The 22211-nt window shown below is 44.8% G+C and overlaps 4 protein-coding genes across 5 annotated transcripts in view; 2 read left to right on the top strand and 2 right to left on the bottom strand.

The window, feature by feature from the left end:
* The window catches only part of LOC125009548, a 321026-nt gene that overhangs the window by 180478 nt on the left and 118337 nt on the right, over positions 1-22211 (bottom strand). The window lies entirely within an intron of this gene.
* Positions 2068-4335, bottom strand: LOC125009982 (cytochrome b5 domain-containing protein 1). Its single transcript, XM_047588303.1, has 5 exons — positions 4281-4335; positions 3826-3949; positions 3628-3704; positions 2921-3139; positions 2068-2400 (listed from the first exon to the last, which is right to left on the bottom strand). The coding sequence occupies exons 2-5, from the start codon at positions 3944-3946 to the stop codon at positions 2170-2172; spliced, it is 648 nt and encodes a 215-aa protein (XP_047444259.1). The 5' UTR covers positions 3947-3949; positions 4281-4335; the 3' UTR covers positions 2068-2169.
* Positions 5329-15891, top strand: plod3 (procollagen-lysine, 2-oxoglutarate 5-dioxygenase 3). The gene is made up of 19 exons (XM_047586231.1): positions 5329-5521; positions 8185-8276; positions 8733-8869; positions 9303-9466; positions 9550-9662; positions 9923-9986; positions 10064-10161; positions 11106-11207; positions 11286-11417; positions 11881-12002; positions 12089-12193; positions 12279-12404; positions 12588-12732; positions 12839-12952; positions 13093-13164; positions 13368-13472; positions 13602-13748; positions 15137-15262; positions 15517-15891. Exons 1-19 carry the CDS (start codon positions 5437-5439, stop codon positions 15670-15672), a joined length of 2205 nt encoding a protein of 734 aa, XP_047442187.1. The 5' UTR covers positions 5329-5436; the 3' UTR covers positions 15673-15891.
* Positions 17450-20013, top strand: znhit1 (zinc finger, HIT-type containing 1). Of its 2 annotated transcripts, none has more exons than XM_047588507.1 (6): positions 17450-17646; positions 18424-18521; positions 18600-18675; positions 19188-19267; positions 19434-19633; positions 19720-20013. In XM_047588507.1, exons 1-6 carry the CDS (start codon positions 17622-17624, stop codon positions 19739-19741), a joined length of 501 nt encoding a protein of 166 aa, XP_047444463.1. In that variant the 5' UTR covers positions 17450-17621; the 3' UTR covers positions 19742-20013. The 2 variants fall into 2 exon arrangements, with proteins under 2 accessions (XP_047444463.1, XP_047444469.1); XM_047588513.1 differs by having other exon boundaries at positions 17481-17646; positions 19464-19633.

Raw genomic sequence — 22211 nt, forward strand, 5'->3', positions numbered from 1 at the left:
ACGCAAAACCAACAGAAACTGACACGAAACCAACAGAGACACAAAAAAACAACATCAAACATAAATACTAAACCAAATTCTGAGTAAAGTCTGGAGGACTCTTTCTCTTTTTAGACTTTATTTGAGCTGATTCCACTTGACTGAACATATTCAACACAACAGAAACCAGACGTGACAAGAAAGTGTTCAGATCAACATTTTACTTATGACATTAGACAGTAGCCTGGTTTCCATGGAGACTTTTTCCTCATTCTGATTGGAGGTTTCACATCAACAGCTCCATGTGAGGTGATCTATTCTGATCTGGTGTTTACACGAACCTCTGCTTTTAATCTGAACGGCTGTTTTACAGACGTGAGACTGATCAATGAAATGTGACTGGTCAAAGATGGAGGTCTCTCATCCTGTTTCTACACTTTTATTGTGAGAGCAACGGGTTGATTCGGTAAGTTTGTGGACTCATATCCACTTTTGCCATTGTGTTGTTGGTGAAACGTCACTGAGCATTTATGTCAAGACTGAGCATGCTCAGACAGAACGAGGCCTGACTTCATTCAGATGCACCATCTACAGGACTTTAGATATGGGAAAAAACATCCTACCCCTGAGAAACCCAATGAATTTTCATTTAGTTTAACTGGAACAGCTGTTTTACAGACATGGTGTTTCCTGAAATCAGAATAAACAAGCCCAAACCGAATGGGCCTGTTTATTCCAATTTTTCATTTGGTTTATACTAAACCGATTCTAATCAGAATATTTGGCTCCATGTGAACTCATGGATGGCAGACACAGGGGAGGAAAATAGAAGTCATGTTGTAGAGGCAGATGGAGCAGTAGAGGAGGACTGGTTGGATGATGGTCTTGTAAAGGAGTAACAGTGGGTGGGGGGCGATGTGGATCCTGAGTTGATTTCTGTGACGTGGTGATCAAAGCTGACTTTACCGTCTGTCTAGGATTATTCTGAGATATGTGAAATGATCCACTGATTCAACTGTCTGGTTGTGGATAGTGACAGGGTGATGGGGGGCTATAAATTTTGACCTTTCCTTTTGTCTTCTGAAGTCAAGTTCTTCCTCTGTGTCCGTCTTTCCCGGTGTTTTTCTGTATCCGTGTTTCACTATATTCGACGACCTTTGTAAGTAAGGTGGTCCCAGTAAGGTGTTAAATGTGTTAAGGACGGCGTATTTGTGTTATGTAACAACATTTATTGATTTATTTAATATTGTTTTCTGTTTCAGGCTTTTGTTTTGTTATTTCCTGGGTTTTTGATAAAACAGACTTTTATTTTGGGCGGGAACTTGTACTTCTGCTTCCGTGTTAAATAGCGGCAACTTAACAGCGAGGAAAGAACTTAACAGAAAACAGAGAAACGGAGACAACGAGAAAAAACAGAGAGAGAACAGTAAAACACAAGGACGATGTCATTAAAGGAAGAGGTTAAGTTTAAGCTCAGCAGCCCCGAAGAGGCAACGGTTGGTTTTCAGTTCAATATTCACCTGCTGTAAGCTAGCTAATGTCCACTAATGTGGCTAACGCTTTTTATTTGTTCGTCAGCTCTGACGGTGATTTGAGGGCCGTGAAAATAAAACCACCAGTAAAGGCTCGACCACCACCTTTACATTTCTTTGTTTGTCTGAATGTGTCTTCCACTGTCTCTCTTCTCTCGTTCACCGCCTGACTCTGTGGGAATCACCGACATGATCAAGGCAACGACCTCACAGCAACATGGCGGCGCCCATGATAAAGAAAAAAATATTTAATGGCCTCAGTTTCTTCTTTTATGCTACATTTGTCATGTGTGTTATATGTGTTATATATCTATCAAATACTGTCGAATGAGTTCTTCATTTCCCCTTTAAAGTCTGGTTTGGACACGGTGAGGGTCATCAAACATTTAATTCCTGGTCAGACCAGGTCTGATTGTGGTGCTGGTTGTGGTTGTGGTTGTGGTGCTGGTTGTGGTTGTGGTTCTGGTTGTAGTTGTAGTTCTGGTTGTGGTACTGGTTTTGGTACTGGTTTTGGTTGTGGTGGTGGTTGTGGTTGTGGTACTGGTTTTGGTTGTGGTGCTGGTTGTGGTTGTGGTACTGGTTTTGGTTGTGGTACTGGTTTTGGTTGTGGTGCTGGTTGTGGTTGTGGTGCTGGTTGTGTTTGTGGTGGTGGTTGTGGTCATCCCTCGGTCAGGTCGTCGTTGAAGTGCAGCAGGAGGGCCGGGGTGAACAGGTCTGGGTCCAGGAGCAGCTCCTCCAGCTGGTGGTCCTCGTCAGGGACCTGGTTCTGGCTCAGAGTCTGGCTCATGTCCAGAATCTGCCCGTTGTGTTTCCAGGTGTAGCTCCGGGCGTGAGAGTTGTAGCGCAGGTAACGCTGGAGGATCTCCTCCAGAGTCTCCTCCGAACACACCTGAGGGACAGCACCAGTCTGGACTCAGTTACCCAGAGTGCAGCAGGGCTGGCAACGAGACGCAAACACAACGACAACACAAAGAGACGCAACACCAACACAGACACAAAATCAACACAACACCAGCACAAAGAAACACAAAACCAACAGCAACACCAACACAAAGAGATGCAACAACAACACAAAAATACCGAAAAACCAAGACAAACGGATGCAATACCAACACAGAGGCGCAAAACCAACAGGAATCGATGCAAAGCCAACACAAAGAGACACAAGACCAACACAACACCAACATGACAACATCAACACAACAACAACACAAAGAGACGCAAAACCAACACAAGACCAACACAAAAACCAACACAGCACCAACACAAAGAGACGCAAAACCAACACAAACACATACAAAATCAACAGAAACAGATGTAAAGCCAACACACAGACACACAACACCAACACAGTAACCAACACAAACGGATACAAAACCAACACAAAGAGATAAAACCACCGAAACCACCTGTAGCCGTGTCTCCTGTGACGTCAGCGTGTTGAGGACTCGTATCCACCGGGTCTTAGCGGAGAGGCGTCCCACCTCGTAGCGGGCGTCCCGCCACCATGGCTCGCCAAAGTCACTGTCCCAGTCGGAGCGAGGCCCGGTGGGGGGGATGTGAATGAAGCGCCCCCTGGGGGTGTAGTACCTCACACAGCTGGTCAGAGGGTCCACGTACTTCAGGACCTGAGGACAAGTGTACACCAGGCTGCACCATTACAAACACTTCACTGTATTTATTTACTCAGACATGATGTTAATCAGCTTCACCCTCTATAGGGACCAGGAACGATTATATGGTAACTTGGTGTCCTGGTTCCGCTCAGTGAGGTTTGTTGTCATGTGGTTTTCATTGAGCCAATCAGGGTCTAATGTGGTCTACAAGGTCCCCCTCTGCATGAACTCTGAGCACAACTGGTTTATTAGGAACCACGAAGAATAACAAGTGTCCTAATGTTTCTGATGCGATGATGTTGACAAGTGTCTGAATCAGCTCTGATGTAGTAATGTGACAAATACATGTTTACTAAGTCTACGTCTTTCTAATTCTAACCCTATGTCAGTCTGAGCCTGTACAAGTCTACATCTATCTCAGTCTAAGTCTATCTCAGTCTAAGTCTATAAGGGTTAATGTATCTGAGTTCTTCATCCTGACTGAAATGTTCAGAGCTCACGTCTTTGGTTTTGGGGTCGAACCAGCTGCTGATGTCCTTTCCTGCACACTCCATGATGGGCAGCAGCAGAGCGTCCCCTGCAGGCAGAGACAGGAGCTTACCATCGTTATCCATCACCGCTAGCATTCATTAAAAACGCATTAATCCGATCTGCCTCGTTAATTAATCAGTGAGATGATCAGGGAACCAGTTCTTCACCTTTGTGGAGGCTCATCAGGGCGCTGAGGTCACAAACTTTACCCAGAAATGACACCCACAGGTCGGACGCTGTGTTATGAGCGGCCACCTCTGAGGGAGTGAAATACCTGGGCCGGGCCATCCCCTGCACACAGGTAGCATACAGGTAGCACACAGGTAGCATACGTGTAGAATACATGTAGGGTATAGTTAGCACACAGGTAGAATACAGCTAACATACAGTTAGCACACAGGCAGAATATAGGTAGAATATAGGTAGAATACAGGTAGAATACAGGTAGCATACAGGTAGAATACATGTAGGTCATAGTTTAGCACACAGGTAGAATAAAGGTAGAATAAAGGTAGAATAAAGGTTAGCACACAGTTAACATGCAGCTGACACACAGCTGACACGGTTAGTGCAGAGCTAGCTTACAGCTAACGGTGATAATATCGAGTTTTTTTTATCTTACTGTCTGAACTGGCGCCACGTTCGTTGCCTCTTGTTGTCACGTTACTATGGCAACAAGCTCCGAGCGGCGTTGTGCGTTACTATGGCGACAAGTTCAAATTTTGAACAATATAATTTATTTATTTATTATAATACTTAGCCTGAATGTTATGATTTAATAAGTCTCTCTCTCTCTGAGCATTTTCAGTAGGTCAGTGATAAATTATTAAATAAGTTTACAAAAGACTCTAAATAACCCTTTAAATACCAATTTAAAAAAATAACACAAATTCACTGATATGACGGGAAATACACACAAAATATTATCAATGTATTAAGCGAGACGGGAGAATCTTTACCTGTTATCACAGATATGTCAAAGATTAGTCATTTCATTTTATTTATTTTTTTATTTTGCTGCATTGACTAAATGATGCATTTGATAATCTAAACACTCTAAATATACTGCATACAACACACACACAACCATTTTTTGTAGTTACAATATAACAACACACTATTTTATTTGTATCCGTCATCACCCTCCCAGTTAACACACAATGAATGTTTTTGTACCTTTGTTTATACGCGCAAGCTTTTCATTTTTAATGTATGTCTCCCCTTAATAATAATAATAATAATAATAATAATAATAATAATAATAATAATAATAATATAGAGGGACCAGACGGCCTCTGTTTTAGATCTAAAAATGTGTCAAACCCAAACTTTAAAACAATGTTAAATATTAGAGTCTCCAACATGTTTCCGTTTCTACCCTGAATAAAGTTTCTGATGCTAATAATAATAATAATAAAGAAGTGGATGTGGATAAACGTCTCGCTCTCTGTTCTCTCCTTGAATCCTCAGACGTGGCACAGATTCACTTTCCACCTCTTTCACGAACTTTCTGATGAGGAAAAAAAAATCTCAGTTTCCATGTTTCCATTTGTCGGCCTCTGATTGGCTACGGCGGCGTCACTGGAGCGCTCCGATTGGTCCGTAGCGCTGTCAGTCAGCCGCGCCTCGCTGCTCATTGGCTGACGCCCGTGTCCGGGCCTGTTTACTTCGTCGCGGCGTATCGCGAGAATCTGATGGAGCGGAGGCTGAAGCCGTGAGGAAGGAGCGCGATAAAGTGACGGTCTGCGGGTCTGAACAGAGCTGTTATCGGCCTAAAAATGTCCTCCTGTCCCCTTCTCTGCCTGCTGGCGCTCGCTTTCCTCCGCAGCCCCGCGTCGGCCGAACAGCGGAGACTCTCTCCAGGTAAGGCCGCCCTGCAGGCCACCCAGCCCGGCCAGGCGGACCTCCATGGCCCGATGGAGCTGGGGGCTCCGGGTCTCTCAGCTGCTACTTTATGAAACCACCACATTTACTATTCCAGCTGACTAACTAACTAATTAACTACTAATTTACTAATTAGATCAGATGGGTGCCGTGTTTTTCTTTCTTTCTTTCTGTCTTTTTTTTTTTTTTTTTTTTTACTGAACTTCTGAGAAACAGAAAATGCGGACTCTCAAAGAGGATAACAACAGAACTTTATGTACAACAGAAATACGAACTAAACATTTGCGGGATTCATGGAGGAAGACAGAAAACAAAAGTAAAACTAATAATATCAGATAATGTCAGATTTCCGATAAGGTGCGAAAAAACAGCTGCATACAGGACATTTTAATGAAACACAAAGAAGCAGCAAAACTGCAGCTAACTTTAGAGACATGGTTTAAAATAGAAGAAGATGAGCAAAGTCCTGGTTTATTCTCTTTTTTAGAGACAAAACTTAAAACTAGATAGATTGTAAGGTTTCCTGACCTGGGATTCAATCCAACCACCATGTTATATATTTTACAAATGTATACCAATAAATCTCTCAGTCCAGAAGCTCTGTTTTCTGTCTGTTTTTATCCTTTGCATTTTCTTCATTTAGATTTTTAATATGTACATTTTTATATGAGAGAGAAAAACGTTTTTCTGTTTTTCTTTATGCCATGAACATACATGGAAATTGACAGTAAAGAAATGTTGAATCTTGAATCCTAAATGAAGATTATTATCCTGTAAACGTTTGCCCGGAGGCAAGTTGGTTATCATGAAGTTTAGCTTGGGATTAAACTGATTTATGACTATGTCTCTTTTATTTTTATTTTTTTAATCAAACATCCGTCTATTGAATGCGTCACACTGGGTGTTGATTGAGCAAAGATTCATACAAACAGGTTAACTGATGATGAAGATGCTCTCTAGCGTCTGGACTGGTCTGGTCTATAACCCCGTCCATGTATAAAGGGGACGGTCCCAGGCTCTGGTTGCCACGGTAACCATCATAAATAACCAACTAGAGTGAATCTTATGCAAAAAAGTGTTAATGAATCTTCATCAACATTATATTAACTACCTAAAATGAAATGAAACCATCCTTGAAAAAACTAATAATTGAAATGTATTTTATTGTTTCAGTTTGGGCCAAGTCCCGCCCACTAACATGGAGGGGGTGGAGCTTTTGACCTATCCTAGCCTCCAGCCACCGGGGGGAGCTCTACTAGCTTTGGCTTCTCTTTAGAGGAGCAGTTTAATGTTTATTTGAACTCTGTGGCAACGGGACGTCCCTGCAGTGAAGCATGGCGACAGCAGCTTCATTAAAATAAGAATAAGAAGTTTTTATTTTCATGGTCTGGTGAAAAACAACAAGAACAACAATAAAATACTATATATATATATACTATATATATATATATATATATATATATATATAATAAAAGTAGCATGATAATAAATGGAATTGTAGCAATGAGGAGAAATTTAAAGCGGCATTTAAAAGAATTAAACAGTAGATACATATTACCTCCCACTCTACTGAGGGTGGACTGGAGGATAAATCTCCATCTAAATTTGGGGGTTATCGAAGGAGAGGTTGTTGGTGTGAGGGATTTGAGGCTTGAGGGTAGAACCTATGTTTTAGTCTATTAGTTCTGGATTTGATATGGGATGTGTGTTCCGGCTGGATCGAGTCCAGAGTTAAGGCTTGTTTTTTTTTTTACGGTCAGTGAAGGCATCACACTCAGGAGTCATCCACGGTGTGTTTGAGTTCCAGTCTGTCGCCTCAGAGAGAGTCCAGCTGGGTTTGAACAGCTGGGTTTGTCTTGTTGGGGTTTTGTTGTTCAACACCAGAGCTCTGGGTAGTTTCCAGTCATGAGACAAGAGCTGGTTCCTCAGGAGGGAACTAGGATGGACAGGAGGGAACTAGGATGGACAGGAGGGAACTAGGATGGATAGGAGGGAACTAGGAGGGAAAGGAGGGAACTAGGATGAATGTATATGCTTGTTCCAATATTGTGCATTAATTTGTTAATTAAGTAGAATGTAGTTGTCTGCTTATTTTGGACCGAATAATGAACAAACATTACAGACAATTAAAGCAAAATCCTTCACAACATTAGATTAGATTTAGTTGATGAAGGTTTTATTTCATAAAACTGAGTATTTTTTTTCCTCCTGGTCAAACAAACGTCACCGTAACAGAGATTAGTTTGTTCCAGAGACGTATTATTAACCCAAACAATAACCAGTGGATGAATCCATGATGTAAACTGAACCCTCTGCTACTGTTTTCAGCCCTCACCACACCCATGTCCTCAGTCGGCCCGGACTATTTCCTGGATGTTTAGTGAAAGGGTCTATTATTAGTCTGGTTTAGACACAGGTTGGGGGAGGACAGAGGAGGCGTTTGTCCTGCCCCCCCCCATCCTGCTCCTCACCTCTTTAACCTTTCAGAGGAATGTTCTGAGGAATTTCACTCTCACTAAATTCCTCGAAAGGGAGTGAAATGTCAAGACGCCGAGTCAGGCTGAGACATGAAGGCATGAAGGCATGAAGGCGTGAAGCTAATGCTAACACTGACTACGATGATGTTGGATGTATGTTGGCAGAAAATCTGTTGGTGATCACCGCGGCAACGGAGGAGACGGACGGCTTCCACCGTTTCATGAGGACGGCCAGAGAGTTCAACTACACTGTGAAGGTAACACACACACACCGTTAGGAATGTGTCACAACTTATCGTACACAATTTACCGTCAAAGAAAAATCTCCACCAGGACAAGTTGACCTTTTGGGATAAATGTGACATCACATGTGTGGAGGAAGGAGGTGAAGGGGAGATCTAAATGAGACTCCTCATCAATAACATGGAACTGGTTGAGAGATCGGAAGGTGGAGGTGGAACAAACTAATGTGTACGGACAGCAACACAACACGTTTATTCCGCCACCTGAACAGCAGCCACAAGGAGAACGACCAGAGGAAGCAGACACATCCTCCAGGATGTTAAAAACTGGAGACGCATTCAGTTTGAGAATCGAAGCCAGAGATGGAAACAATGGCTAAATTTATGGGGATACACTTGTTTAGCCGATATTGCTCATCCCTGACACACACATACATAGATGATGATGATGATGAAGGTGGTGTCCTACAGGTGCTGGGTCTGGGGGAGGAGTGGAGAGGGGGAGACGTTGCTCGGACTGTGGGTGGAGGTCAGAAGGTTCGATGGTTGAAGAAGGAGCTCCTGAAGTTGGAGAGCAACAAGGACATGGTGGTCATGTTTGTGGACAGGTAACACCATCACCCGTCCCAGCTGTCTGTCCTGCCTCTCTCACCTGTATCTTACCTGAATATCACCTGTATCTTACCTGAATCTCACCTGTATCTTACCTGAATCTCACCTGTATCTCACCTGAATCTCACATGTATCTTACCTGTCTCACCTGTATCTTACCTGAATCTCACCTGTATCTCACCTGTCTCACATGTATCTTACCTATCTTACATGTATCTTACCTTTATCTCGCCTGTATCTGACCTGAATCTTACCTCTCTCACCTGAATCTAATCTGTATCTCACCTGTATCTTACTTCTCTCACCTGTATCTTACCTGAATCTCACCTGTCTCACATGTATCTTACCTGTCTCACCTGTATCTTGCGTTGCCCGTGGATGGGTTGTGGATGGCGGTGACAGCCTCTAACATGCTGCCTCTCTCCTTAGTTACGACGTCATCTTCGCGTCGGGTCCCAATGAGCTGCTGTCCAAGTTTTCTCGTCTGGGCCACAGAGTCGTTTTCTCGGCCGAGGGTTTCTGCTGGCCCGACCAGCGACTGGCCTCCAAATACCCCGAGGTGCATTCTGGGAAACGCTACCTGAACTCAGGAGGTGAGAAACCTGCCAGTCATCACTCAGTCCACCGTGGATCTGCAGATGCAGTATAAACCCTGACCGAGTGTTTGTGTGTTCAGGGTTCATCGGCTTCGCTCCAGAGCTCAGTACCATCGTCCAGCAGTGGAAATACAAGGATAACGACGACGACCAGCTTTTCTACACCAAGATCTACCTGGACAAGACCCAGAGGGTAAACTAGTTCCTCCAGAGCACAGCTGCAGCCCCCACGTCATCAATCAGGAGTAAAACCATCACCTGATCTGAAGCCCAAAGAGCAGGGGACTAGGACGTATAGGAGGGATAGGAGGGAACTGGGACGGACCTAGGACAGATAATAGGGAATTAGGACAAATAAGATGGACAGGAGGGAACTAGAATATGAGAGAACAAGGAGGAAACTAGGACGGACTAGGACAGAGAAGTTAATTTGATGTTGGTTGGTTTCTTCAGACGAAGTTCAACATGACTCTGGATCATCGTTCAAGAATCTTCCAGAACCTGAACGGAGCCGTTGGTGAGACATCCAGACAAGATCAAGCCCAGACATGTTGGGAAGTAACGGCTAACCATCTCAATAAATCTCTCTGGCAGATGAAGTCGTGCTGAAGTTTGAGAGGGCAAAGGTCAGAGCCAGGAACGTCGCCTACGACACACTTCCTGTCATTATCCACGGCAACGGGCCAACCAAGGTAAAGGACCAATCACAGCCCACCACAAGGGAGGAAGAACAGAGGAAATGGATATTTTTATGGGGTTAAACTGAGATTTAACCTCTGTTTCTAAACTTCAACCTATAGATCAGTTTTTAACTAGTGTTTATAGACCAAGTAAAACTAGACTGGTTCTAAATATCTGAGACTTTTTTCTGAATATTGTTGTCATGTTTGGTTCTCGGAGGAAAATGCTAGCAAGAGGAGAGAGCTAGCCAGAGGAGAGAGCTAGCAGGAGGAGAGCTAGCCAGAGGAGAGAGCTAGCAGGAGGAGAGAGCTAGCAGAGGAGAGAGCTAGCAGGAGGAGAGAGCTAGCAGGAGGAGAGAGCTAGCCAGCTACACATGATAGAAAGAAAAAAAGAGAAAGAGACAGAAGCCAGTTGAGAGACTGGACAGATTTGAAACATTTAGAAGTTATTACTGAGGGGGACACCTGATAGTTGTGGACATGGTCCTAAATAGTTTTAATGGAAATAGTTGTAAATAACTAAATGTGTTGATCAGCTTTAGAAATGTCCAGGTTATATTTACATTCTAAGTTCTAGAAATGGTTGGTTCAACATGTTTGTGGTTTTCTAACTTGTTCCTCCTGGATCTGATGGTTCTAGTCTGGTTTTAGCTCCAACGTGTTCACACATTTTGACAGAATGAAACAATAAGTGTAAAGTCACATGTGAGGTTGAGCTGAAAAGAATGAAACCAAACCAGGACCAAGGTGAAACAGTTTTTAACAGGAAATAGAGTCGGACTCTAGGACCACTAGACTCTGGACTCCAGAGGCTTAATCAGTTTCTGTATTTTTGTGTAAAGATCAGATCAGATCACATGACTGTAGACTTATTGATTATGACATGAATGGATGGTCTGGTGTAAAGGGGACGGAGCTCGGCTATAAACCACACTTGTATTGATGTGTCTCTGCAGCTGCAGCTGAACTACCTGGGGAACTACGTCCCCACGGCGTGGACCTTTGAGAGCGGCTGTGGAATCTGTGACGACGACCTGCTGTTCCTCAGTGACGTACCTGTACGAACGTTCACCTGACGAACTGTCGCAGCTCGTTTTACTGCCTCCGCCTCATCCGTCTGAACTCTGTGTGTTTAGGACGAGGAGATGCCGCTGGTGTACGTCGCCGTCTTCATCGAACACGCCACTCCCTTCATGGAGGAGTTCCTGGAACGACTGACGACGCTCAACTACCCGACAACGAGGATCCGCCTCTTCATCCACAACAACGTACGACTCAAAGCTTATGGGAGATACGAGGGAACTACAATAGAAGGAAGGAACCAGGATGGATAGGAGGGCACTAGGATGGACAGGACAGAACTAGGAAGGAACTAGGATGGATAGGAGGGAACTAAGATGGAACCAGGATGGAGAGGAGGGAACTAGGTACAGAAAGGCGGGACCTAGGAGGGAACTGGGATGGATAGAAGGTAACCAGGGTAGAAAGGAGGGAACTAGGATTGAACTAGGAATGATAGGATGGAACTAGGATGGATAGGAAGGAATTAGGATGTTTAGGAAGGCGGTTGAGAGAGGACTGATCCAAACCAGTGTACAGGGAGTTACACTAACCTGATGATGGATGATGGATGATGGATAATCTTAGAACTAGATAGGACTTGGTCTCGGCTAAGAGGTGGACTTGGAGGCGCTGATCCGCTGATTAACGTCTCTTTGCTCCACTGCCCAGGTGGTTTATCACGAGAGGCACATCCAGAGTTTCTGGGAGCGTCACCGGCCTCTGTTCCCCAACGCCCGGCTGGTTGGACCCGAGGAAAACCTGCAGGAGGACAAGGCCAGAATGATGGCAGTGTGAGTGGGGTCACATTTAGAACTGGTCTAGAATGTTGTGGTTTCACAGGACGAGGTTTCAGAAAGTCTGCCGTGTGTGTTTGCAGTGAGGCCTGTAAGAAGGATCCAGAGTGTGATTATTACTTCAGCATCGACTCCGACGTGGCCCTGACGAACCCAGACACACTGCGGATACTCATCGAGGAAAACAAGTAGGTCCTCTCCGCTGCTAGGACTCCAGCTCTGTGGAGGGTCGAGTGTTTTTATCTCACGCCGTCTGGTGTTTCCGTCTCTCAGGTCGGTCATTGCTCCCATGCTGTCCAAGCACGGGAAGCTGTGGAGTAACTTCTGGGGCGCTCTGAGTCCTGAAGGTTTCTACTCCAGATCTGAGGACTACATCGAGATCGTCCAGGCCAAGAGGGTGTGAGTGGAATGGCAAATAAAACAGAGACTCTAGAAGCAGATGCTAATGATGTTGCTAGAGGCTAGCATATTAAGGCTAGGACATTTAATTGTGATCAGTCATTTGACAGCACTAGTTGATGGATGTGGATTTGTGGAAGTGGGTGGAAGTCCTGCTAATAATGACTTCATGTGTGGCTGCAGTGGGGTGTGGAACGTGCCGTACATTACCCAGGCCTACCTGATTAAAGGCAGCGTGCTGCGCTCCAAGCTGTCCCAGGTCAGCCTGTACGTGGACAAGGACGGCGTGGACCCCGACATGGTCTTCTGCAGGAGCATCAGAGACCAGGTAACTTCCCAAGAGTCTGTCTCCTCAAACCAGAGAGTCTATCACCTCAAACCCATGATCTGATCTTCACCCTAAACCTGTCCTCTCATCTTGACTCCGCCCACAGGGAGTCTTCATGTTCGTGTCAAACCGCGACGAGTTTGGCCGTTTGGTGGCGTCCAACAACTTCAACACATCAAGGCTGCATCCGGACATGTGGCAAATCTTCGACAACCCTGTGGTAAGGCACACAACACTCATCACAACACTCATCAACTACACTCATCACAACACTCATCACAACACTCATTAAAACACATTAAAACACTTGGACCCAGATGGGGGGAGGATGAGCTCTGGCTGAACCTGTCTGTGTTTCAGGACTGGAAGGAGAAGTACATCCATGAGAACTACTCCAAGATCTTTGAGGATGAGAAGAGCTTCGTGGAGCAGGTAACACACCTGGTCACACCTGGTCACACCTAGACACACCTAGACACACCTAGACACAGTTAGATAAACCTGGATAAACCTGGACACACCTAAAAACAAACGGTAAATCGAGAGCGTAAGAATAAGATCTGGACACATCTAGCTACACCTGGACACACCTGGCCAGATGTGTGCCTCTAATCATGCCCGTCTCTGTCTCCCAGCCCTGTCCAGATGTTTACTGGTTCCCGGCGTTCTCCGATAAGATGTGTGATCACATGGTGGAGACCATGGAGGACTACGGCCAGTGGTCCGGAGGATCTCACAAGGTAACCTCACATCCAACACAAAGAGAGCTTAGCGTAGCTTAGCCTAGCTTAGCTTGAGAGCTATGAACGGGGTAAGGGGCTAGATGTGATTGGTCTGAAATAATCTCATCCTTTTTCTCCATCGTGGAGGACGAGCGTCTGGCCGGAGGCTACGAGAGCGTCCCCACCGTGGACATCCACATGAACCAGGTCGGCTTTGAGAAGGAGTGGCTCAAGTTCCTCAAGGAGTACATCGCCCCCGTTACAGAGAAACTCTACCCCGGCTACTACCCCAAGGTCAGTCCAGACCGCCTCCACGTCCTCACGTCCTCATCATTCCGTATTTAGTTTAATTGGTTGCAAATGGCTCAGATGGCAACGCTTAAGGCACAAGTACTTAAAAACTGATCTAAAAACAAGCCGTAAATAGAGAGAACAAGAGCACTGCACCATTATTAGAGTAATAATACGTTTATTTTATTTATAGGCGCATTTAAAAACATCCAAGGACACTGTACAAAGTAAGACAGGGTTTAAAATACATGACTACAAAAGCATTTTATTCTTAAGGCTTGGGTATGACATAGAAAAAATATGGAAGCATTTAGGTTGAATAACTAGGTAAGTTTTCCTCCTCCCACTCCCTTTTTGATAACATTGCATGTTTATTTCTTCTATGTTTGATCCTTTTCTTTTGAATGTATTGGAGATAATTAAAGCTCAAAGTAAAGGGGGGCATACCTGTCCTGTTGCAGCTTCTCGCGGTCCATTATGTCTGCAGAGTATTCCACTCCAGCCACTCTGAGATCGTCAGTCTTTCCATCCAGTAAATCTCCTCCATGATGTCACTGTCCTGGACTTGGAGGGTCCCCTTTCTATTCATTCTAAAAGCCAAGATCAGTATTTTGAAAAGATACCAGTCCTTTTTTTGTTGTTGTTTTTTTTAACCATATCTTCTGGGGTCAAACCCAGGTACATTTACCTTTTGGAGCAAATCTCTTCCAGAATCTGAACCTGAACTCTCGTGATCTCTTCACCTGTTTGGTTTTGATGAAGAAGTCGGTCCTTCCCTCTGTCTTTTAGTCTTTTAGAGCTGGTTGGAGGCTGGTGATGCTGAGGTTCCTGTAAAAGTTGAGAGATCATTTGTGTTGTTGACGCTGTTTACACAGGTGTGAGAAAGTGTCTTTAAATTAAGGTTTTTGTTCTTGAGGGGACTCTAGATCCAGACCTCCGTGGTCCTGAGGTGAAGTGATGTGTTGGTGAGAACGTCAATGAGTCTTTTTCAGCTGTAGACGAGTTTAGTTCCTCTCGTCTTTACAGAGTTGTTGCAGTTCTGCTTCTGGCACAAGTCTATCTAGCTGATTCCGGTATCGGCCGATACCAGGATGTGCAGCGTTTTACAGCAGACCTGTATCTGCTGCCTAGTTTTACTGAGTTTTTAAAAGGGCATTATTTCACCAGAGACATAACGAGCTAGCTTGTTAGCCGTGGCTAGCCATCCACCTGTTATCGTCATGCGCCATCAAGCATGCGCAGGTAAACGTCACATGCTGCGTTCAGGGAGGCTCGGAAATGCTGCGTGGACTACAGAGCTGGATGTTTCCAGATGCCGATCAGCTGACTTGTGTTGTTGTGTGTTGTGTTTGTGTGATGTTTAAATCGTGGATGATCTGACTCGTCCTCAGGCTCAGGCCATCATGAACTTTGTGGTGCGGTACCGTCCAGACGAGCAGCCGTCTCTGCGTCCCCACCATGACTCGTCCACCTTCACCATCAACATCGCCCTCAACAGGAAGGGCCTGGACTACGAGGTGGGTGTCAAACATGTCTTCCAACCATGTCCCCCTCCCCCCCGGGGCTCTGATGTGGTGGGATGAATTCATAAAGTGTCAAAATGGCTTAGAAGACATTAACTGGTGTCTCTCTGTCCTGTCTCTCCTGTCCCTCTGTCCCTCTATCTCCTGTCCCTCTGTCCTCTCTCTCTGTCCTCTCTCTCCTGTCTCTCGCTGTCCCTCTCTCCTGTCTCTCCTGTCCCTCTGTCCCCTCTGTCCTCTCTGTCCTCCAGGGTGGGGGTTGTCGTTTCCTGCGTTATGACTGTAAGGTGGAGGCTCCCAGGAAGGGCTGGTCCTTCATGCATCCAGGCCGGCTGACCCACTACCACGAAGGCCTCCAGGTCACCAAAGGGACCCGATACATCATGGTGTCCTTCGTAGACCCCTGAACGCACCGCAGTGTGTTTGTGTTTGTGTGTCTGTGTGTGTGTGTGACTGTGTGTGTGTGTTCAGTTCGTCACTGCTGCCTTAACCAGAGACGTCTCCTGAGTCTGAGCAACCAGGCGTCTCAGACACTCCCACTAAACTCTAAAAATGGCGTCGTCGGACTGTGCATGCCGGGGGGTTACCGCGGCAACCAGTGGACATCAGCTGGATCGGAGTCTGAACCGTAGACTGTAAATAAACATGGAACAGCTCCTCTACAAGTCAAGCCAAAGCCAGTAGAGCTCCCCCTGGTGGCTGGAGGCTAGCTTGTAAGCCCCACCCCTTCCATGTCAGTGGGCGGAGCTCATTTCAGGTAGTTAATATAATGCTAATGAATGTTTATGTGTTTTTTTCTTTTTAGAATAAGTTTTGTTTTAGTTCGTTTTTTTGACGCTATATGAAACGGGATGTGACGTCATGGCGGCCACCTGTTGCCATGCCAACCGCTCCGTGAAAAGGTTTTTACAACTGTGAGAGTTGTAAGAACAATTTTTATGAATACATTCAGTGTATAATCCAACATTTCCTTGCAGCCGGTGGAGGTAGAGCAGAGCGTGGTGTTAATTAAACGTTTGGCCAATGAGTGGAGACGTGGCGTCCATGTTTATATACATTCTATGGAGGAGACGTGGCGTCCATGTTTATATACAGTCTATGGAGGAGACGTGGCGTCCATGTTTATATACAGTCTATGGAGGAGACGTGGTGTCCATGTTTATATACAGTCTATGGAGGAGACGTGGCGTCCATGTTTATATACAGTCTATGGAGGAGACGTGGCGTCCATGTTTATATACAGTCTATGGAGGAGACGTGGTGTCCATGTTTATATACAGTCTATGGAGGAGACGTGGCGTCCATGTTTATATACAGTCTATGGAGGAGACGTGGTGTCCATGTTTATATACAGTCTATGGTCTGAACTCCACTTGGAGATATTTTTGACTGTTACTGGGAGAACACTAGAGGTCTGTTTAGTTCCACCAGTGAATCTGTCGACTCTGGCTTTGTACAAACTGCATTAAGTTATTTTTTAAATGACTGAATAAAGTTTTGAGATTTTAATAATAACCTGGACTGGTTCTTTAACCACTCTCTCCTTTTCATTGCCAAATGTTCCTAAAATATAAATTCCCCGTGAATGTCCTGTTGATGCGCTTCATCAGCTGTGTTTCATTCTTTATTCTTGTTTCTCTTGTTTCTGTAGTTTTGTGGAGAGAATAATAATAACAGCATAATACAAAATCTGACTCCAGCTGTTGGGAACCTTAAAATGAACTCAGTTTAACCTCCTGTGACCAGAGCTATCTATGCATTTTTTAATTTCTCCAAGGACCTAAGAAGTATGAAAACTAAACCCTGTCTTTGAACAGGAAGTAGTTTTTGAAATGAGGTCCTCATGTGTGGACGCTTGAGTTATTTCTTTGTTGTTATTGATAAAATAAAGTCACCATCATTTGTACATATATAACTATTTTAATTCCTGATCATGGCTGAGCAATGACACCATTACAAACGTCTTCAAACGTCTACTTGACATCATAGCTTACTATTGACACAATTTAAAGAAATCAAATGAAAGTAAAAATCTAATAAAATAGAAAATAAAAGCAATATCTAGTAAATTAGAAATAAAAGCAAAAATATATTAAAAAAGAAATAAAATAGAGGTAAAACTTTAGTAAAATAAAATAAATCTGACTCTAAATTGACCCTAGGTGTGAGTGTGAATGGTTGTTTGTCTCTGTGTTAGTCCTGAGACAGACGAGAAGATGATGAGGTTACCAGTGATGAGCGCACGCATAACTTTCACCACCAGAGGGCGACAGAGTGAAGAAGGAGAAACGCCTTTTGATAGCGACGCCTTTGGCTTGCCGTACCTTTCCTCCTCGGCTTCCGTAGCAGAGACAACATGGTGCTGGAGAAGAAAAGCTCCGGTGAGTTCAGCCTCTAACAACACGAATAGACACACACATACACAGAAATACACGTAAATACATACAAATACACACACATACACAGTATTACACGTAAATACATACAAATACACACACATACACAGAAATACACAGTATTACACGTAAATACATACAAATAAACGCACATATACAGAAATACACGTAAATACATACAAATACACACACGTACACAAAAATACACGTAAATACATATACAAATACACGCACATACACAGAAATACATATAAATCAAGGGAATACATTCACACAAATATATACTAATACGCACTAATACATTCATAAAATACTCAGAAATACATACTTTACACACTAGTACTTTTTAATTTCTTTGTTTACTGGCACCGTACGTACTGATGAACATAAACCTGTCCATGTGCCCGATTATATTGTGTAGTATTGTATAGTATAGTATTGTTGTATTGTGTTGTATTGTCCAGAGGCTCCAGTTGAAGTGGGATTAACAGAAAATGAGAAATACGTAGAAATATTTAAATACACAACAACAACAACAACAAGAACAGAATCAGTGATGATACTCATACATCAGTATAACTAACCAGGTATCAGGGGCTTAGCTGTAGTACTGTGATGTAACATTAGTAACCCCACCCCCGTCCCCACCCCCGTCCCTGTCCCCGTCTCCATCCCTGTCCCCGTCCCTGTCCCCGTCCCTGTCCCTGTCCCTGTCCCTGTCCCCGTCCCCGTCCCTGTCCCTGTCCCTGTCCCCGTCCCCAGCTCGGGTGGAGGCGGGCCAGCGGAGGGTTTTGGACGACGCCACCCGTCAGAGACGTTTGACTCGTCAGCTGGAGGCTCTGGAGAAAGACAACTTCCAGGTGTGTTTGTCCGCTCGGTCAATAAACTTTATTTCCAGCCACAACCATCGGCTGATCACGTTGTCTTTCGGTTTCCAGGACGACCCCCTGTCCTCGCTGCCCCCCCCAGGTCCCACTGCCCGCCTCCCCGCCTTCAGCGAGACAGAGGAACCAGGTATATAACATAAATATAAGACAACATTCAAAGACACCTGTGGGGTCTGGAGGCTCTCACAGACGCTACTGAAAATGCTAAGCTAATTAACAATTAGCACCCAAATCAGTCAGGTTACTACTGTTAGCATTAGCACCGTTACCATCATAGTACCCAACATCAGTACCCAGTATTAGCATGACAGTTTCACCAGTATCAGTACCTGTATCAGTACCAGTATCAGTACCTGTATCAGGACCCAGTAACAGTATCAGTACCAATATCAGTACCAGTATCGGTACCAGTATCAGTACCAATATCAGTACCAATATCAGTACCAGTATCAGGACAAGGACCCAAGATCAGTAGGCTTAATGTATTTCTAAGGGTTTAAAAATTACTTTTGTGAATCGATTGTTTTTCTCTGACCCCTGTCCTATGTCCTCCATATCCTCTATGTCCTCCATGTCCTCCATATCCTCTATGTCCTCCATGTCCTCCTTGTCCCTCACGGGCTGTGTCTTTGTGTCCAGAGAAGAAGAAGAGGAAGACGCGAGGTGACCACTTCAAGCAGCGTTTCAGGAAGAACTTCACCACGCTACTGGAGGAGGAGGTCAGTCCTAATGCTATTGCTAACGCTAACGCTGCCATATTAGCAGGAACACTGAGGACAAATGAAGCTGATTCAGTTTAGAGAACTTAAACCAGATACTAACTGACCAGTACAAGGAAAAACTCAGCGTATTCCACCTCACAGGCTCTTATCATGTGGCCGTCAGCTGACCCCTCCTCTCGCCTGTGATTGGCAGAACCTGTCTGAGAAGCCAGAGCCCACCTACCTGTCTGCGGCGGCGCCTCCGTCCTCGCTGCCCCCCCGTCACTTCTGCTGCGTCTGTGGCTTCCCGTCGCACTACACCTGCACCACCTGCGGGGGGCGCTACTGCAGCAGCAAGTGTCTGTGCACACACAGAGAAACCAGGTACTTAGGGCGGAGGGGGGGGCACTGAGCATGCTCAGATGAGGACTGTGGGTAACCACCTGGGTTTGTCTTCTGTGTCTCTGTAGGTGTTTGAAGTGGACGCTATGACGGAGGACACGGCATGACGCTGGCTTGGCTTAGCTTAGCTTAGCTTAGCTTAGCTTAGCTTAGCTGAGAGGAATGGGACCAGATGTTTGAGGTGGATGCTGTAACAGAGGACACAGCAGGACACTCTGTACAGCGGCTTAGCTTAGCTTAGCTTAGCTTAGCTGCTCTTTCTGTTTTTTTTTTGGAAATGTATTTCATGTTTTCTATGTTGTTCTATGTCTCAGTTCTGTTGTTTTTACATGACCTTCAGAAATAAATGAACATTGACTCAGCTCCATGTTAGCGTTGGATCAATAACCTCCCTCATCCATCCATCCATCCCATATATATATAATACTAAAAATACTTATCCGTTTCATAGACGATGCTTTTATTATTAATTAAAAATAATGAAATAATAATGACGTGGACGCTCCCCTCTCGTTTCAACACTTTAATAATCGTAGCTTTCCACCCACTGACACTCAGCCATGTCCTCCGTCCTGTGAGGTCCTGGGAATCTGCTCTCTGTTATCCCAGGAGGCATCACCTAATATCCTGGATATACACAAGCACATCCCCACCATTATCGACCTCTGCTCACACCATCCTCATACACCGCGGAGCTTCAGACCATCGAGCTCCGAGCTGATTAAGAACAGCTCGGTGCCAGTGCTGTTCAGTGCTCAGCATGTGGCTTTGGTTACACTGACAATTTCTACACATTCTGGAAACATTGTACTTTGACCATTTACACCTCAACAATAAGTTAATCACCGTCCTCGCTTCTCAGGTCTCACAGATTGACGCCACCAGGCGTCTCCCAACTCCACCTTACAACCCCTTCCACATCCCAGTCTTCACAAGTATTAGCGCTGCTTTTTACACAGTAGATCACAGAATAAACAGACTCAGAAACCTGGAACCACTGCAGTGACTCCCTGTGCGTGTCAGGGTTGATTTTAAGTTGCTTTTATTAGTTTTTAAGAGCCTTCGTATCTGTCTGAGCTGCTTTTATCCTGTCAAGCCTCATTAGGGCGACGGGGCAACGCACCGAGACACTGACCCCTACAGCCATGAAATAGCTATTACACTGTGTCTTTCTTACTTATTTTTCCACTTCCTCCTTTTTTTTGTCCCTTAACCTTTGTATTGAACCCAGGTCAACATGGGTCGACCCAGGTTTTTCACTCGATGTGAAAGGGTTTAAGTTTCCATGTTCTTAAATGGCCATCTGACACAGTTTTCATCATGGTACTTATTTCTGGCTTGATGCCAGTTAGGAAACACTCTGTCAGATGGATTTCAGACGCCATCTTTGTGTGCATTTCGTTATCACGCTCAGTCTCACTGGGAAAATTTATCAGTCTCAGATCCAATCTCGCAAAGCCCCCTTCCATCCTGTTCTAGGCTGCCCCCAACAATCCCTGCAGCACTCTTTACAACTCAAATGTTGTGGGTCAGTGTTCTTTGCAGAAAGCGACTAATTCTTCACTTCAGTCAAAGGAGCAGAAGCACAATGTAATGGTACTGTACCACAGCTGTAGTTTGTGGAGCTCCACAGATCAGAAACACAACTCCAAGCCAGTGATCCTCACAACAAGATGGAGGAGGAGAGAGAGAGACAAGGTGGTGAACATGCTATATGGTAGTAGCAGAGATTTGCATGACAGTGAAATATGCAAACCCTGGTTTGGGTGGGGAAGGGTGGGGGATGAGGCTACAGGATTGAACCACATCTGCCAAACACATACAAAACCCTTGTCTCTGTGAAAACCTGGCACAAAAGAAACATGTCTTCTGCTAAAGAATGGAGCTTAGACTTACTGATGACAGTATGAAGCATCTCCCTGAGGAGCCTCACCCTGCGTCTGTGGTGGAATGTAACCTAACTACAAGTGCTCTGATTCAAGGCTTCATCACTCACGTCACTGTTAACACTTAAAGCATCCGCAGCTCTGATAGAACTCTGAATACTCTGCTGTAAATTAAAGAAACGTCCATGATCTATAATCGATCGATTGCCATAAGAACAATGGGTTGAATGAGTGGAACGTGGAGGGTGTTATTGATAAATTCAGCTCACTGGGTTAGGGACAGGAAAGAGTCACCCCTCCCTCCGGAGGGAAGTAGGTGCACTCTCCATCACCTTGGCCTTGACCAACAGACTTGGCCCCCTCCTATTTTCAAGTCCATCCATCGATTCACAAAACCCCAAATCTGTCAAGAAGTAAGGAGGTGAGGACCCAGGTGCAGGACAAATGATGTAGGGAATCCAGGGAAAATGGTATTTTAATAAAGAAAAATCAGAGAACAACAAGTGCTGCGGGCAGCAGGAAAATCCACAACTCAAAATCACAAGAAACATGGCATGTGGAAACATGGAAAACAGCAAGGAAGTGACATCAACGACGCAACAGAGAACAAAGGGAAGGCGGGGATATAAATACACAAGAGGGCTCAGGGACGACAAGACACAGGTAAAACAGAT

This window comes from Mugil cephalus, chromosome 1 (genome assembly GCF_022458985.1).
Source record: "Mugil cephalus isolate CIBA_MC_2020 chromosome 1, CIBA_Mcephalus_1.1, whole genome shotgun sequence".
Classification (NCBI taxonomy): domain Eukaryota; kingdom Metazoa; phylum Chordata; class Actinopteri; order Mugiliformes; family Mugilidae; genus Mugil; species Mugil cephalus.